The 17,321-nt window shown below is 35.9% G+C and overlaps 1 protein-coding gene across 2 annotated transcripts in view; it reads right to left on the bottom strand.

Annotated features, from left to right (window-relative positions):
* Nucleotides 1-6,210: 6,210 nt before the first annotated feature.
* Nucleotides 6,211-17,321, bottom strand: part of PPP4R4 (protein phosphatase 4 regulatory subunit 4) — a 101,829-nt gene continuing 90,718 nt past the window's right edge. For both annotated transcript variants that reach the window (XM_069465263.1, XM_069465264.1), the window contains exons 24-25: nt 9,757-9,904; nt 6,211-7,313 (exon numbers count right to left, since the gene is read on the bottom strand). In XM_069465263.1, the coding sequence (XP_069321364.1) occupies nt 7,289-7,313; nt 9,757-9,904 (173 nt within the window). In that variant the 3' untranslated portion in view covers nt 6,211-7,288. The remainder of the gene's footprint in view (nt 7,314-9,756; nt 9,905-17,321) is intronic.

The following is a 17,321-nucleotide window of genomic DNA, read 5'->3' as shown; positions in this document are numbered from 1 at the left end:
TATGGCTTTTTCTACATTTCATCATTGCCTACACTGGTACCACAGAAAAATGGAGGTTTTCTTTCCAAAGGTTAAGCTAGATCGAGAGTATGAGATGCAAGAACTGCTTAAGCAGAGGAGAATCAGAAGAGTCTTCTCACCCTGGGCCGGCCTTAGTGAGCTCTCAGCTACTGCAAGAATTCTTCAAGTATCCAAGGCAAACCAGCCTCTTTCACTGGGGCCCAACTCTAAGTACGAAATGTCACCAAAACAAACAAAATATTTTTACAAACCATTTAAACTTTGATAAAATACCTAGCTGTAGTAGAAAATTTGATTTAAATTCCAAAGACTTGAAATACCACTCAAGTTGGATGTTTTAAGAATTTTAAGCTACTTTATTATAACATGTTTACAACTAATTTCTCTTAAGTAGAATTCCCTCCCTCTTACCTCCCAATGCTCAAGGAGAAATTTGTCCCTGAAATGGAACTACCTTACAGATTCATCATCTATGTTGAATATAACTTGAAAAGTTCATGAAATTACACCACCTTTAGGATGAAAGAAACCCCGAGACATCACCTAGCCCAATTTCCCATTCCTCGTGGAAGTCCCCTCTATAATTTCCTACAAAATAGCCCTCCAATCAATCTCTCGCAATGCTTCTAGTGACAGGGAACTCACCACTTCTATAAAAAGCAGCCCAATCCACAAATGGCTAAAATTATTTATTTCTTTATTTTTTAATATATTGACTTGTAACTTCTCCCTAACTCATACTTTTTGGTCCTAGTTCTATCTCTGAAACTATTAAGAACATGTTTAGCCACCTCCCACACAGAATCCCTTGAGCTAATCAGTGTTTCTCAACAGGAGTGTTCTTGGTTTGGAGGAGAATTGTCGCCCAGAGCAGTTCTGTGCATCGCAGGGAACTGGTCAGCATTCCTGCCGTGTTCACTAATGCCAGTAGTAGTGCCCAATCATTGTTATAAAAATGCTCCACACATTTCCAAACGGCAGCTACATCTCACTATTCTCCTTTAGCTGTGGGGTTTGGTTAATATTTTCCCATACAATTACCATTTTCAATTCCAAGAGAGATTCAAAATGGCATCCACTTAAGTGGACCCAATAGGGTGACCTTGGCCTGGGATCAGACCTCACCATCTCAGGGAAGGTAAAACAATTAAAACTAACAATCCTGCAGCCCAGCACCTGAAAGAGTTTCTGCTGTGAACACATGAAACATTGAAGAAATGGGCTGCTCTTTTACAAAGCATCCTCGTGAAGTTTAAATTGTAAACCATTGAATATTCGCCTCTGTTTGCTCTGGGGAGTCAATTTTCACTCCAGGAAATTAGAGAGTTTCCAGGTATTTATTACATTGATGTTACTCCTGTAGTACAGTAATTATATAGATACATCACTCATGTCACATTTGGTTCCTGGACAAAAGGGCCTCCCGGACACAGCAGACAGCTAGAATGCAGGCAGCCAGAGTTCAGGAAGGCTTCGGGGACCCCTGGGCTTGCCCCAGGAAATGCCTCAGAGCAGCACCAGGTGCTGGAAAGCTGCTACAAAAGACTAACCACGCCCTGCCCCCACCTTGCCTGCCAGAAGGAAAGTCAAAGTACTTAAGGGATCCAGGCAGCTTGAAAATCTTTTAGGAGCACCAGCTCAGCCCCAGAATCAGTAGCATAGAGTATATACTCAATAATTTATTTGACACATGTGTGCATGAATTGGCTGTCCAGAGAGTCCCTAAATCCATGCCCAGAATGCATTTCACATATTCCACGATATTGCAGACAGGGTTCCCTGAGGTGTCCTGGTATCCTTTAGGCTCCTGTGGCAGTCCTGGGTGCAACCCCCGACCATCCCTCTTAATGTAGATGGGCCCCGTGCCACCAAATCCCAGGAGCATGGCCCTGTGGGTAGGACCACTGTGAAGAATTTCAAGGCGCTCAATTAATTTCCTCCTGCGCTGCCAAATAAATGGTCTTCCACATTACTTCTTTTCCCAGGCTTTACAAACAGCAGTGACTGAAGCAGATGAAAAAGAGACTCAGGCAGTGGCAGGAACCCTGCCAGAAATTATTGCTCATTCCATGGTACCCATGTCAGAGTTGACCGTCCATTTGACGGTGTATGAAGAAACCTCTGGGATGCTTCTGTTTGTGAGCGGGGTGGTGAATCTCACTCTCCAGTGACCCACGGCATGCATAGTGACTTAGTGCTACAGCCGATGCTGAATCTGAGGTCTCTGAACCCACACAGGATCCTGGCACTACATGGCAGAAGAGTGTCCCCTTTGTCCTCGGCTAGTTTAGGCAGCTCTCAGATAAACACAATAGTCCCCCCATATCTGTTGGGGTCTGTTCCCAGGCCCCCAGTGGATGTCTGAAACCATGGATAGCACCAAATCCTATGTACACTATCTTTTTTCCTACACATTCACACCTGCGATAAAGTTTAATCTACAAATTAGGCACTGTAAGAGATTAACAAGAACTAAAAATAAAACCAAAAGAAATAAGGGTTACTGGAACAGAAGCACTGTGATATCATGACAGTTGATCTGATCAAGCCAGCGGGGAGCACAGATAAAGGGATGATTCACGTCCCAGGCGGAACAGAGCGGGACGGTACGAGATTTCATCACGCTACTCAGAACAGCACATGATTTTAAGTTGATGAATTATTTCTGGAATTTTCCATTTAATATTTTCAGACTGAGGTTGACCACAGGTAACTGACACTGAGAAAAGAGAAACTGTAGATAAGGGGGACTGCTGTAAAAGTATCAAATTCATACATATTTTTTAAGGAGATGTTTGTTCAACCTGTGGTATTTTAAGCCTGTTTCTAAGATCCTTAGTTATCTGGCTGAAGCCTAACTGGGTGGAATATCTTTAGCTTTCTGTTGCTCACGTATCTGGACTGTCAAAAACGGTAGCTCAGAACACTATTTCAAGATAAAGCCTTTGGGAGGGAGACATGTACACATTCTCCCTGAGTCATGTACTTCTCTCTCTTCTCTCTGGTGCAAAATAAGTGTTTTATTTTAATCTATTACGGAACCATTTCTTTCTGACTAAAATTAGAATAAAATAGCTCTAACCAGTCCTGATCACAGCATCTGCCTTGATGCCGCCCATGTTCCTCCATGGCGCCTCAGATCACTTGGCAGAGGCATTGGCTGAATCACAGATCAGCCAGTTCAATACCTTCATTTTACAAACGAAAGAAATAGGGACCCAGGAACAGGGCCACATTATGACTTTCATGGGCCCCCAGCACTTTTGCCTTCATGGACCCCTTCCTTCATAAAAATATATTCAAAATTATGTGACTGCATTGGTATAAAGATGAATATGTTCTGGATTATGTTCATCTTTCTAACAATGCAGTTGAAGTCTGTATCCTGCTTACTGTCAGAAGTAAAACATCCTCATGGGCCCTTGAGTCTTGTGTGCCTTAGGCACTGTGCCTACTGCACCTAGCAGATAAGTCACACCCCGTACGTCAGTGGAAGGAAAATACTTGCCCAAGGTCAGCCAGTGTGGCAATGGCAGAGTCAGAGGGCTGCCTCTCCTGAGTCTAGTCCTCAAGCCCTTTTCACTCTTCCTTTCTTCTATCTAAAACATCTGATGGGGTCCAGCTAAACAGGCAGCATGCACTCAGCTTGTAGGAACCCGCCATGGTCGAACAGAATATAAGCATGGACTTTGTCCCAAGGAAAATAGCAAATACCCCTGAAACTTTCTTAAGCAGTCATTTTCTGTCATAGAAACAAGAAAATATTTTAGGAGCAAATTCAGAGAATCACACGAATAGAGCTCTAACTAACTTGTCAACTGTGTTGACTAAATGCCTAATTGGATTTCAGTTTGCTATCTTAGGATTAAACATATCTTAAATTAATTTATTGATTAGTTATCTTGATTACTAATATAAATCAGAGGAAGGCGAATAGTTAGTCTAAAGATTGACTTTTCATCATTCTAAAATCTGGACATTCATTCATTCCTACGTTCCTTCCAAGAGCACTGATTGATACTCATTAAGGGCCAGGCAATTCTAGGCCCTGGAAAGAGAGAAAAAGTTAGAAGACTGACTCCAAATGACATTCTTAAGTGACTTGTTTGTGCTCAATTAGTCATGTTTCTTTGTGAAAAAACATTAGAAAGAGGAATAAAGGAGGGTTCAGTCAAATTTCCCATTTTTAAGAAATGAAATCTAGAAAAGAAAGTATGAAAATGCAATACCCTCAGAAATAAATATGGCCAAATCCACTTATAAAAAGGTCATTACTGAAGAATTCATACAGCATGCAGATCAAACCCCCCTACCTACCTTCTCCCGCCACTTACCTGCAAAGCAACACTAGCATAACAATTATATCTAACACATTATTCTTTAAGGCAGACAATGGCCCTATTCTCTATTTTTAAAATATTTTTTAATGTTCCCCCACTTTTGCTTGAAGAAGTTCTTAAGAAACTCTGTTTCAGATTTCCCAGGTATATATGCATGGTGAAATAATGTAGACCAATGAAAAATGTAATTTACCTCACACATATACACACACACACAAATTCAAAGTTTCCAACTGAGGGGGAAAAACTCTGAACATTGTATAAGCCTTCACTACATATATGTCAAGTTCTAAAAATTGTTCCGACACAGACTCACTCATCTGTGCCTACATACGCACACACGCACACACGCACACACTGTGACAACTGAGAACAAATTATTGAATTAATCTGTTTTAACCTCACCATAAAAGTCTTACTCAAGCTGAGGAGACTGTTTCATTTCAATTCAAAAATTTCTTATGTGCCCCTAATTGCCCGGCAAAATAGACTCATCGTTCAGAATCCAAGCTCAGGAAGTCAAACAATAGAAATGATTTTAAAAATGTGTAAAAGGTTGTACAAGAAAAATTCTACATGTTCCTTATTTTACCTCTATTAAGTAAAATCGTTTGTAGCCCTATCTCCATATGTGCAGTAAAATTAAGTTTTACAGGCCTGCTTTTTGCTTGTAATGCTAACTAGTGAAATTCTAATAACTTACTCTTAAAAATGGAAGTTTTAATAATTAAAAAAAAATACGAAAGAGATGTCCCTTTTTCCCTGTATGTACAGATGGAGGGGAGATCATTCTTTGTCATACAATTAAAGGATTGATTTGAAAAGCTGTTAAACAGAACTTTTACAAGGGTATCGATCTTATTTCTTATATAAATGGAAATATGTGTGGATATCCATAACTGTCACCAATTTGTTCTTTATTCTGTTTCTATATATCTGCCCTTGGAAGTACAATTTTAAGAAATATTTCAAAGATTTTAGGAATTATTACGTTCTGTAAAAAAAGAAAAAAACTTCCAACAGTAATTTTGATTAACTACTTTAATTGATAATTTAGTGCCTTCTTGACTTCTCTACATTCCTGAACTTTATAAGTAGTAGTAATTGTTCTCTGTCAAATCAATTTCCACTTCTCCCACTTGCATGATGGGAAAATAAAAGTTTATAACTCTGCTAAATTTATTATTTAACAAATAAATTAAAATTCTTCATCTTATTTAAAGTAATAGCATTAATGCTGAGTGTGAATCAAAGTACTGGAAAAACTGATGCAGCTTTGAAGTCCCATTATGCACCCAATTCCCCAGATCATATGAATAATATGTTCAATTCCACATTATTGATGCCAGTAGGAGACATAATTAAAATAGTTAAATGAAATCCACAAAGAATGTATTGAACTCCTTTAACCAGTACTGGCAAGTTTCTCATACCTGCCAAATTTTAACTGCTGACAAAATGAGTAGTTGAACGATTCCATTTACCTGATTGTCCTTTGGTGAAGGCTATTAAGAATCTTGGAAGCTCTGACTAGAGGGGGTGGGAGGGCCAGGGCAATATACATAACCTAAACTTTTGTACCCCCATAATATGCTGAAATAATAATAATAAAAGAATATAAAAAAATAAAAAATAAATCACTAAAAATAGCCCAAAGGAGGCCATATGGAAGGTAAAAGGGAAACAAATAGCATGAAATAGTCTCACACTGAGTAACTGTCCTCTGAGTAATTTATAGTTGACATTGGTATGTTCCTCTTAATCATTACTTAAAAATGAACTCTTACTTTTTAATTCTAGTATAAAAACTGCAGGAAAGCATTTAAAGCTTTTTTCACAAACACAGGTATCTCATTAACCTATGTTTTATTTTGAGTAAATTCATTATTCATTATTTCACATTATAAAAAAGTAACCACACACACATATGCATTCGCAAATTAGATCATCTTTGCCATACATCAATATATTTTAAAAAACAAATATTTTCTAATATCAATATAGTTATATGCTGATTGCATTTTGAAATAGAGAAGCTGACAATAGCTTCATACAGTATATCTCAAGAACTGAATTTTAAAATTAAGAACTGTATATGTTGCACAGGCAAATTTTGATGGAAATATTAGCATTAGTACAAATAAATGCTGTTGACATAGCTTAAGCATGATAGCTTGAAATAACAGCTGATTCAAACTAGATTCATCATTTTAAGTAAGGACAAATACAATCTAAAATGTAAACAAAGTATTTATAAAATAAATTCTTCTAGGAAATAAAGGAAATCATCAATCTATTATTTTTAAGGTATTTATAACTCAAAGTTATCAGAAATCTTTGTAGAATTTTCATTGCCAAATTTAAATTTGGGAACGTCCAGGTACAACATATTGTCACCACAGTCATGGGACTGATAAAATTGCAGACAGTTGTTTGCACACTTTCAGTATGACTTCAGTTGGGCTCGGAGAGCTGTGAGAAAATGCAGTAACTTTTTTACCTTCCAAGTCCCCGTCCAAGTAGTTATCTAGCTAGGGCAACTTCAGCTGATTTGGACTTTCATAGAATTTTTAAATGCTAAAACTCTAGAACAATTAAATAGCTGGTTTCCTGCACAAATAAAGGCAGATTTGTCTCTTCTGCAGCAGTAAAGCACATTCCTAAAATTGTTTTTCATTACACTTCACTGTAACATTGGAATTCTGTAACCACATTATTATTCAATAAATATATATTGTAACTCCTAGAGAATCTAATTTCACATATGGAAAGTTTAACATAAGCTGCCATTATATCTCTTTTTCCACTAATTAGGAAAAAAAAAACAAAACTTAAAAAAAAAAAGCCCAGCCATTGCTTTAGCTTTTGTCCATCAATCACAGTATCTCCAGCTGCCTTTGTTTTGCCTCCTTCATCAAACAGTTGATTTAAGGATTGGATTTTCTGGATTTTCTTAGGAAGGAAGGAAGGAAAGGGAAAAAGGGGAAGGGGGAGGGTGGAGAGAGGGAGGAAGAGGAAAAGAGAAAATAAAACAAAAAATTTTATTCATATAATGCTTACAAAGTAAATTTTTAAAATATAGATAACTTACTTTGAATAAAACTAATATATGAGAATTCTAATTAAGGGAAAAAATGAATTACACATTAAAGATTACTTGGAATTACCTTTAATTACCAAAAATCCTATGTATTCTTAACATAGCATTCAATTTAATTCATACAAATTTTCCTACATTTTAAATTTTGTATAATCATAACAGAAATTACACAGGCCTAAATATATGAATTGTCTGCTCTTAAAATATATTAATATAATGCATACCTGTACTTACTTTAAGACATTAATATTTCTAAACACCAGATGTGTCATCTATAACACTGAAAAGCTAGAAAATGTATTGCATAGAACTTTTTTGAGAAGCTAAAATTGAGATAATTAATACTTCCTGAAATCATCTCATATAGGTTTATTTTAAAAAAAAAAAAAGGACACATTTTCATTTGGATATGGCATGGCTCTTAACTGTAGATAATACTTCACAGAAAAAAGACCACTGTAGATATCAATCACCTATCCCAGCTCTGTGGCAGTGTGCACTCATGAGAGAGTACGTATTGGAGGCCTATTTTATGGAAATACAGTTAAGGGCTTGTATATCCAGTCACATGTTAAAAAAGCAGCTGTGGATACCAACATTCCTCCTCCTTCAGAATCAGAAAAGAAGAAACAAACTTGATGTGATTTGTTATCAGAGTCTTTGTTTCTAGATTCATTTTTAAATCACCAGTTACATATACATAATTGATTATATAAATAATTTTATGTTACGTATATTGAGCAAGAAAAAATTCAGTCTGTAAAAAGGAAACACATGCTCAACAATGAAAGAACAGATAAAGATAGTAATTTGAAATAGAGAGCTGGCATAAATATATTAGGTTTCAATGGTCTTTACTTTAAAAAAATGCCTATGGCATTTAGAAAGATAAGTAGAGAAGAGAATGCATTAGTTCTGTTACTAACTATGGTCCTCAATAGAAGAATTCCAGGGCAATCTTTTGAGAGGAAGAAGGTCTAGGTGATAGGGAGGAAGGATTTCAGGATGTCAGAGCTGGAAGGAACCTTAGAAGATGGACCTTGAGTCAGCTCCATCATGTGACAGATGTGCACAGTGAGGCCCAGAGTGCGAACTGAACTGGGCACAGCCACTTTAGCAGCTGCTGGAACTGGGGCTCAGTGTTCTCCATAGACCATTACCCTGTCCTGCCTCTACTCTCCTGAGTTTTAGATGGAACTACCATAGAATAACTAGTAGAGCAATACTTATACAGGTAAAGAGTATTCTCTGTAAATAAATTCTCTGTATTAATACTACTAATCTGTAATATTAATATAACTGTTTTGTATTACTATTACTTTTTGTATTATATAGTCCTACTTTTTCCTTAAGCTCAATCCAATACATTTATTTCTAAATTCTGAATGAAGCTGGTTATAAACATCTATATTGGTCTATACCTAAGGGCCAATTAAAATTTGCAATAAATTACAATATAGTTCAGTTCCTAAAATGGATTCCAGCCTGGAGTTTCTGCAAAAGGATGCATTTGGGATATTCGAAAACGCCCATGAATTAAGTGAAATAGGTTGAAAAGAAATCTAAATTATGTTTAAAATCTATTCTTATCAGAAGGTTCAGGTGCCCTAAATGAAAGAGCAAACCTGTAAATATAGTTTGGGCATCCTGGCTGAATCATTTATACCTTGATATAGTCTCTTATCATGGTGATTTTTACGGCACTACCCCTCAAATGTTTAAGCTAAAGGAAACAGAGGCTTCAACAAATTAAACAAGATACAAATAATACATAAAAAGGAACCATGGGAGAAAAGAGAATATAGGCCCTTTATAACCTCAACTTCAAGGCACAAGTACAGTCTGTAAATATCTCCAATTTATTGGACCCACAACTCTGGGTTCTATGCTATAGTAATATTTCTTAAGTGACATCAGCTGTACCCATCTTTCTGAGCACTGGATGATTGAATGTGGTATACTTAAGCTACATGTTTAAAGGGATGTATTCTCAGAGATAAATTCCTTGAATGCAAACATTTCATAGAAAAAAATAGATCTCAGATATCAGTGGGTGCCATTTAAATGTTTCTTGTTGATTACCTCAGGTTACATACAATGCCTTTGCCATGTATAAATCATCCTACATAAACTATCTAACATAACAGAGTCACGTGATAGTAATCCCCTTTAACTTGTAACATTTCCTCATTATAGACATTTTCTATTTTTTGGAAAGGATTTAAGCGGGGAGGAAAGTGTACTGAGAAAAAGAGTAGAACAATACACTCAGTAGGACATCACTTGATTACTTACAAAGTAGCCTTCCGTGCTTGCGTGTCTTTATTTCCACTGCTCTTGGGATCAGCTGAGTTAGCTGTCCCACGGGAGGTACTTGGTAAGGACGTACTAGAAGAAAAGGAAGTTGGAACACTACTGGCATTACGAGTCCGGAATGAGTCATCTGAAAGTAACACATGCAGAGTCAGACATACTGAATATACTAAGAAAGATGTTAACCTAAGAGACAAAGAAAAGGTTAACGAGAGCTGACTGTTTCTCTTTTTAAATTGATTTTATGAAGGTATAATTTACATACAATAAGCTGCAAAATGTTAAAGTTGACATGTACACCTCCATGGAGCCATCATCACCATCAAGATGTGAACACAGCCATCATTACAAAATGGTCCCTCACACCTCTCTGCAATCCCTCCTCCTCCAAACCACTGATTTGCCTCCTGTCAATTAAAATTAGTTTGCATATTCTAGAATTTTTTATAATTGGAATCATGCAGTATATACTTTTCTGTCTGGCTTCTTTCATTCAGCATAATTATTCTGAGATTCATCTATATCATATATACCAATACTTCATTCCTTTTTATTTCTGACTGGTATTGCATGGACATGCCAAAATTTGTTTAACCATAATATCTGTTGATAGACATTTAGATTTCTTCCAGGTTTCACATATTACAAATAAAGCTGCTATGAGTATTCACATACAAGTCTGTGTGTGGACATAGGTTTTCATTTCTTTTCAGTAAATGCCTCGGGGTGGAACCGTAGATCACATAGTAAGTGTATATTTAATCTCATAAAAAACTGCCAAATTGTTGTTCAGAATTCTTTTTTTTTTTTTTTTTGGCGTTTCCACTAGGAATATATGAAAATTCTGCAGAGTTGCTCCATGTCCTCACACACACTTGATGCTGTGAGTCTTTCTAATTTTGGATCTTTTAGTGGGTGTGAAGTGGTATCTCTTTGTGTGTTTTTCTCATTGCTTTTAAATTTGCATTTCCCTAATAATTAGGATGTTAAGCATTTTTCATGTACTTATTTGTATGTCTTCTTTTGTGAAGTTTATGTTCAAATCTTTTGCCCATTTTAAAATTAGTTGCCTAATTAATTTTAAAGACTTACTTGTATATTCTGAATACAAATCCTTTTTCTGTTATATGTATTGTAGATATTTTCTCCCAATCTAAGCCCTGCCTTTTATCTTTTTTAATGCTCAATTTCAAAGCCCAGAAGTTCTACATTTTGATGAAGTCCAATATGTTAATATTTTTATGGTTAGGAGAAATCTTTGTCTATTCCAAAATCACAAAGACTTTCTTATGTATTTTCTTCAGAAATTTCATAGTTTTAGTTTTTATTAGATTTTGATACATTTTGAGTTAATTTTGTGTATAGTTCATATAATTTAATATTATAGTTCTATACTTCATATAGTCCATATAATATTATAGTCTATAACTCAATGAGAATTGAAGTGCAGTTTTTTGGTTGTTCTTTTAATATGGATATCCAATGGTCCCAGCACCACTTTTTTGTATTATAATAGACTTTTTTTAGAATGGTTTTAGGTTCACATCAAAATTGAGCAGAAGGTAGAGATTTCTCATATCTCCCTTTCCCTTACATGTAAATAGCCTCCCCCACTATCAGCTTCTCCCACCAGTGATACACTTGTTGCAACTGATGAACCTACATTGACACATTATCACCCAAAGTCCATAGTTTACATTAGGGTTCCTTTTTTAAAAATTTTTTTTCTTCGGTGCTGTGACTCAGATGGTTCACTCTTAATGTACATTCCATGGGTTTGGACAAACATATAATGACACGTACCCATCATTATAGTATCTTACAGTGTTTTCACTACCCTGAAATCTTCTGTGCTCCACCTATTCATCCTTCCCTTCTCCGAACCCCTGACAACTACTGATCTGTTTGTTTTCTTCATTGTTTTACCTTTTCCAGGTAAAAATGTCACATAGCTGGAATCACACAATGTAACCTTTTCAGATTGGCTTCTTTCACTTAGTAATATGCAATTAAGGTTCTTCATGTCTTTTCATGGCTTAACAGCTCATTTGTTTATAGCTATGAATAATATTCCATTGTCTGGCCGGGCGAGGTGGCTCACGCTTGTAATCCTAGCACTCTGAGAGGCCGAGGTGGGAGGATCGCTCAAGGTCCTCAAGGAGTTCAAGACCAGCCTGAGCAAGAGTGAGACCCCATCTCTACTAAACAAAAATAGAAAGAAATTAACCAGACAACTAAAAATATATAGAAAAAATTAGCCGGGCATGGTGGCACATGCCTGTAGCCCCAGCTACTCAGGAAGCTGAGGCAGGAGGATTGCTTGAGCCCAAGAGTTTGAGGTTGCTGTGAGCTAAGCTAATGCCACAGCACTCTAGCCCAGGCAACAGAGTAAGACTCTGTCTCAAAAAAAAAAAAAAAAAAAATTCCATTGTCTGGATGTACCACAGTTTATTCATCCATCTACCTATTGAAGAACATCTTGGTTGCTTCCAAATTTTGGCAATTATGAATAAAGCTGCTATAAACATCCATGTGCAGGTTTCTGTGTGGACATAAGTCTTCAACTCCTGTGGGTAAATACCAAGAAGCATGATAGCTGGATCATACGTTAAAAGTATGTTTAGTTTTATAAGAAACTGCCAAACTGACCTAGCCAACAAGGTGGCTAGACCATTTTGCATCACCACCAGCAATGAAAAGTCCCTGTTGCTCCATATCCATGCTGGCAATCAGGGGTGGGGAACCCGTGGCCTCAAGGTCATAGGTGGCCCTCCAGATCCCCGCGTATGGCCCCTCAACTGAATCCAAACTTCACAGAAAAATTCCTTTTTTCATGATTATTTGCCATCTATGTATCTTCTCTGATAAGGTATCACATTCAAAGTCTTTGCCCATATTTTAATCAGGTTGTTTTCTTATTGAAAAGTTTTAAGAGGTTTTTTTTTTTTACATTTTAGATGATAGTCCTTTACCAGATATGTCTTTTGCAAATATTCTCTCCCAGTCTGTGGCTTATCTTATTATTCTCTTGACAGTCTTTCACAGAGTAGTTTTAATTTTAATGAAGTTTAGCCTACTAATTATTTCCTTCATGGATTGTGCCTTTGATGTTGTATCTAAAAAGTCATTGCCATACCCAAGGTCATCTAGATTTTCTCCTATATTATCTTCTAGGAGTTTTATAGTTTTGCATTTTACATTTAGATCTGTGATTCATTTTTGAATTAATTTTTGTGAAGAGTGTAAGGTCTGTATCTAATTTTTTTTTTTTTTTTTTTTTTGCATGTGGGTGTTCAGTTGTTCCAGCACCATTGGCTGAGAAGACTACCTTTTCTCCATTATGTTGGCTTTGCTCCTTTGTCAAAGATCAATTGATTATACTTATATGGGTCTGTTTCTGGGCTCCTGATTCTGTTCAATCTTTCTGACTACTCTTTTGCCAATACCATATTGCCTTGATAACCGTAGCTTTATAATAAGTTTTGAAGTCAGGTAGTACAAATCTTCCAACTTACTCTTCTTTCATATTGTAGTGGCTATTGTGGGTCTTTTTGCTCTCCATATAAACTTTAGAATCAGTTTGTTGATATCCACAAACTAGCCAGAATTTTGATTGGCATTACATTGAATCTATAGATCAAGTTGGGAAGAAATGACATCTTGAGAATATTGAGTCTTCCTAACTATTAACATAGAATATTGCCCTATTCACTTAGTTCTTTTAATTCTTTCATCAGAGTTTTGTAGTTTTCCTCATATAGATCTTAGACTTACTTTGTTTGGTTTATGCCTTTCGTTTTTCTGGGTGCTAATATAAATGGTATTATGTTTTTAATTTCAAATTCTTCTTATTCATTGCTAGAATATAGGAAATAAATTGACTGCTGTATATTGACCTTGTATATTATCCTGCAATCTTGCTATAAACACTTATTAGTTCCAGGAGCTTGTCAATTCTTTCAGATTTTCTACATAGATGATCATGTCATCTGTGAACAAAGACAGTTTTATTTCTTCCTACCAAATCAGTTTATCTTTTATTTCCTTTTCTAGGACTTCCAGTACAATATTGAAAAGGAGCAGTGTGAGAGGGACATCCTTGCCTTGTTCCTGATCTTAGTAGGAAAGCTTCTAGTTTCTCACTTACTAAGTATCATGTTACCTGTAGGGTTTTTTTTACAGATATTCCTTATCAAGCTGAAGAAGTTCCTCTCTATTCCTAGTGCACTGTAGGTTTTTATCATAAATAGGTGTTGCATTTTGTCAAATGCTTTTAACATAACCACGTGATTTTTCTTCCTTAGCCTAGTGGTGTGATGAATTATGGTTATTTTTTTCAAACACTGAACCAGTCTTATATACCTGAGATAAATTCTACTTAGTTGTGGTGTATAATTCTTTTTATACATTGTTGGATTCAATTTGCTGATATTTTGTTGAGGATTTTTGCATCTGTGTTCATAAGAGATGTTAGTCTGCAGTTTTCTTTCCTTGGAATGTCTTTGCCAGTTTTGGTACTAGGTAATACTGGCTTCCTAAAATGAGTTAGGGTATATTCCTGCCACTTCTAGCTTGTGAGAGACTGTAGAGAACTGGTATAATTTTTTCCTTAAATATTTGGTAGAATTCATCATTGAACCCATCTGGGCCTGGTACTTTCTGTTTTGGAAGGTTATTAATTTTTGATTCAATGCCTTTAATAGATATAGGCCTGCCTATTCAGATTGTCTATTTCTTGTGAGTTTTGAGAGATTATATCTTTGAAGATACTGGTCTATCTATCCGGCATGATTTTTGAAAATATTATTCCATCACCATTGATTTATCTTGGAGCCTTTGCTGCAAATCAGCTGAATATATATGAGAACACAGGCCACATTGTCTTGATTACCAGAATTTTACAGTAAGTGTTAAAATAAGGTAGTTTAAGTTCTCCAAACGTTTCTTTTTCAAAATTGTTTTGGCTATACTAGGTCCTTTGCATTTCAATATAGATTTTAGGATCAGCTTATAAATTTTTTCCAAAAGACTGCTAGAATTTTAATTAGGATTACATTGAATCTCTGGATCAATTTAGAAAGAACTGACATCATAACAACATTAAGTTTTCCAATCCATAAGCATGCTATATCTCTCCATTTATTTATTACACCGTCTCACCTAGTTCCTCTATTATTAACACCTCACATCAGTATGCTATACGTTACATTTAATGAGCAAATACTGATACATTATTATCTAAAATCCATAATAGTTTTTATTTTATCTAATGTCTTTTTCTGTCTCAGGATCACATCCAGGATATCACATTATATTTATTTGTCAGGTCCCCATAAGCTCTCCTTGGCTGTGACAATTTCTCACTTTCCTTGTTTTTGATGACTTTAACAATTTTGAGAGTCAATGGTCAAATAGTTTGTAGGATGCCCCTCTATTGAAATTTGCCTGTTCCTTTTCTTAAGAATAGACTAGGGTTATGGGTTTGGGGGAGGATGACAGAGAAGTGTCATTTTCATCATATATTATAAAGGATATATATGATGGCACATTTGATCATATTTTTATGTCTTTTATTGCTTCATGCAAATCACTAGAAATGGACTTTTTAAATAAAAGTGTATTATAAAAACTAGAATTCTTGACGAACTTTTGCTAAACCGTTTTACAAAAGGGTTCCACTGATTTTAATACCCAGCAACAATGGATACATTGCAATTTCTTCCCATAAATCCTTACTAGCATTCTCTTTATTTTTCCTGAACTCTGTTGTGCCTGCATAACCTTGGATGGGATAGTCTAATTGACGACAGGCTAAAATCATCACACAATTAACAGTGGGTTCTTGTTAAGTAAAAAGTATTCAGACTGGCCTTCCAAGCTATGACTTTAACCTTTCCTTTCAGTTTTACCTAACACTACTCCCTTATATCTACTCCTTACTCCAGCCAAACTAGCCAGGTGTTGCTCCCTGAAGATACCAACAGTCTGCCTTGTTGATGACCTGTACTCTACATGGAATGTTATTCTACACACATCTCTGCCTGCCAAAATCCTAGCCTACTTTAAGGTTCCTTTCAAATGATATAATCGTCTTGAAGCCCATTTTGAGTCCCAGATTAAATAAGATGTCTTCTCTGTGTGAACATGTAATATTTAATACATTTGTTAAGACATTTTTACTTCCAGTTTCTCTTCATAGATAACATGTATAATTATATATTGACTTTTTTCAGTCTGTATTTCATTAAGTAATATATAATGATAAGTAATAAGCACATTTTTCTAACCAAGAACTCTAGGAGATAGTTCATTCAAACTGTAGTTCTCTCTCACTCAAAAATAATATTGAACCATTAAGATAGAATATTTTTCAATTATTTTAATAAAAGATTTACACTTACAAAATACATGCTTTTATTTAAGACTTTGGACATAAGTTTTAGGATTTGTAGATCATATCTACTCTCTTGATTCTCAAGGTGACTTAACTATCAAAGTAAAAACTAAAGAAATTAATGTACATAATTAAAACATTTTAAAAACAGTTCTGAATCATTATGTATATATATCTATGTATTTGAGAACTTGTCCCAGAGATAAGCTCTCACTCTGTCACCCAGGTGGGAGTAGCTGCGACTACAGGCGAATGCCACTACATCTGGCCAGTATTTTTTTGTAGAGATAGGGTCTCACTATGTTACGCAGGCTCGTCTTGAACTCCCGGCCTTAAGCCTCAGCCTCCCAAAGTGGGAATCACAGGTGTGAGCCATCATGCCCAGACCTAAATCAATATCCTTAATGATTCAGGCAAAGAAATTTCTTGACAAAAACTATTACAAGTTCATGAATAAATATGCTCATTTATAGGTGAATGAAGGAATCAGCAAGAGGACAGGTGAGCTCCACCCAAGTTTGAAGAAGCCTTTATGGACATCCACAGTCATTTGCACTATTAACTCCATGTTGAGTTAATTCAAACTGGTTTTCCATATACATTTATAATTTTTAAAGGGACTCTACGTTGTACATAAAGTTCTTAAGCCCTGAATGCTCCTCAGTACCTCCCCTAAAGGATTCACTCCTTTGCTAAGATAAAAAATAATCAAGTTTTATTATTTATAGCCCCAAATTCAAACTATGATGACAATTTTAGTTCAACAACTTCCTGTTGTAATCAAATTATTTTTTTTCTTTTTGAGACAGTGTCCAGGCTAGAGTACAGTGGCATCAGCCTAGCTCACTGCAACCTCAAATTCCTGGGCTCGAGCAATCCTCCTGCCTCAGCCTCCTGAGTAGCTGGGAGTATAGGCACACGCCACTATGTCTGACTAAATTTTTTCTTTTTTCTTTTTATTTTTTGTAGAGATAGCGTCTCACTATGTTGCTCAGACTGGTCTTGAATTCCTGGCCTCAAGCAATCCTCCCACATTGGCCTCTCAAGATGCTGGGATTACAAGCATGAGCCACCATGCCCAGCCTCAAATCATTTCTTATGATAATCATAGTCTACCTTGTAAAATCACCATATATGAATGTCAATGCTTTAA

The sequence above is a fragment of the Eulemur rufifrons genome, chromosome 2 (assembly GCF_041146395.1).
Source record: "Eulemur rufifrons isolate Redbay chromosome 2, OSU_ERuf_1, whole genome shotgun sequence".
NCBI lineage: Eukaryota > Metazoa > Chordata > Mammalia > Primates > Lemuridae > Eulemur > Eulemur rufifrons.
This window is presented reverse-complemented; position numbering and strand designations above follow the sequence as displayed.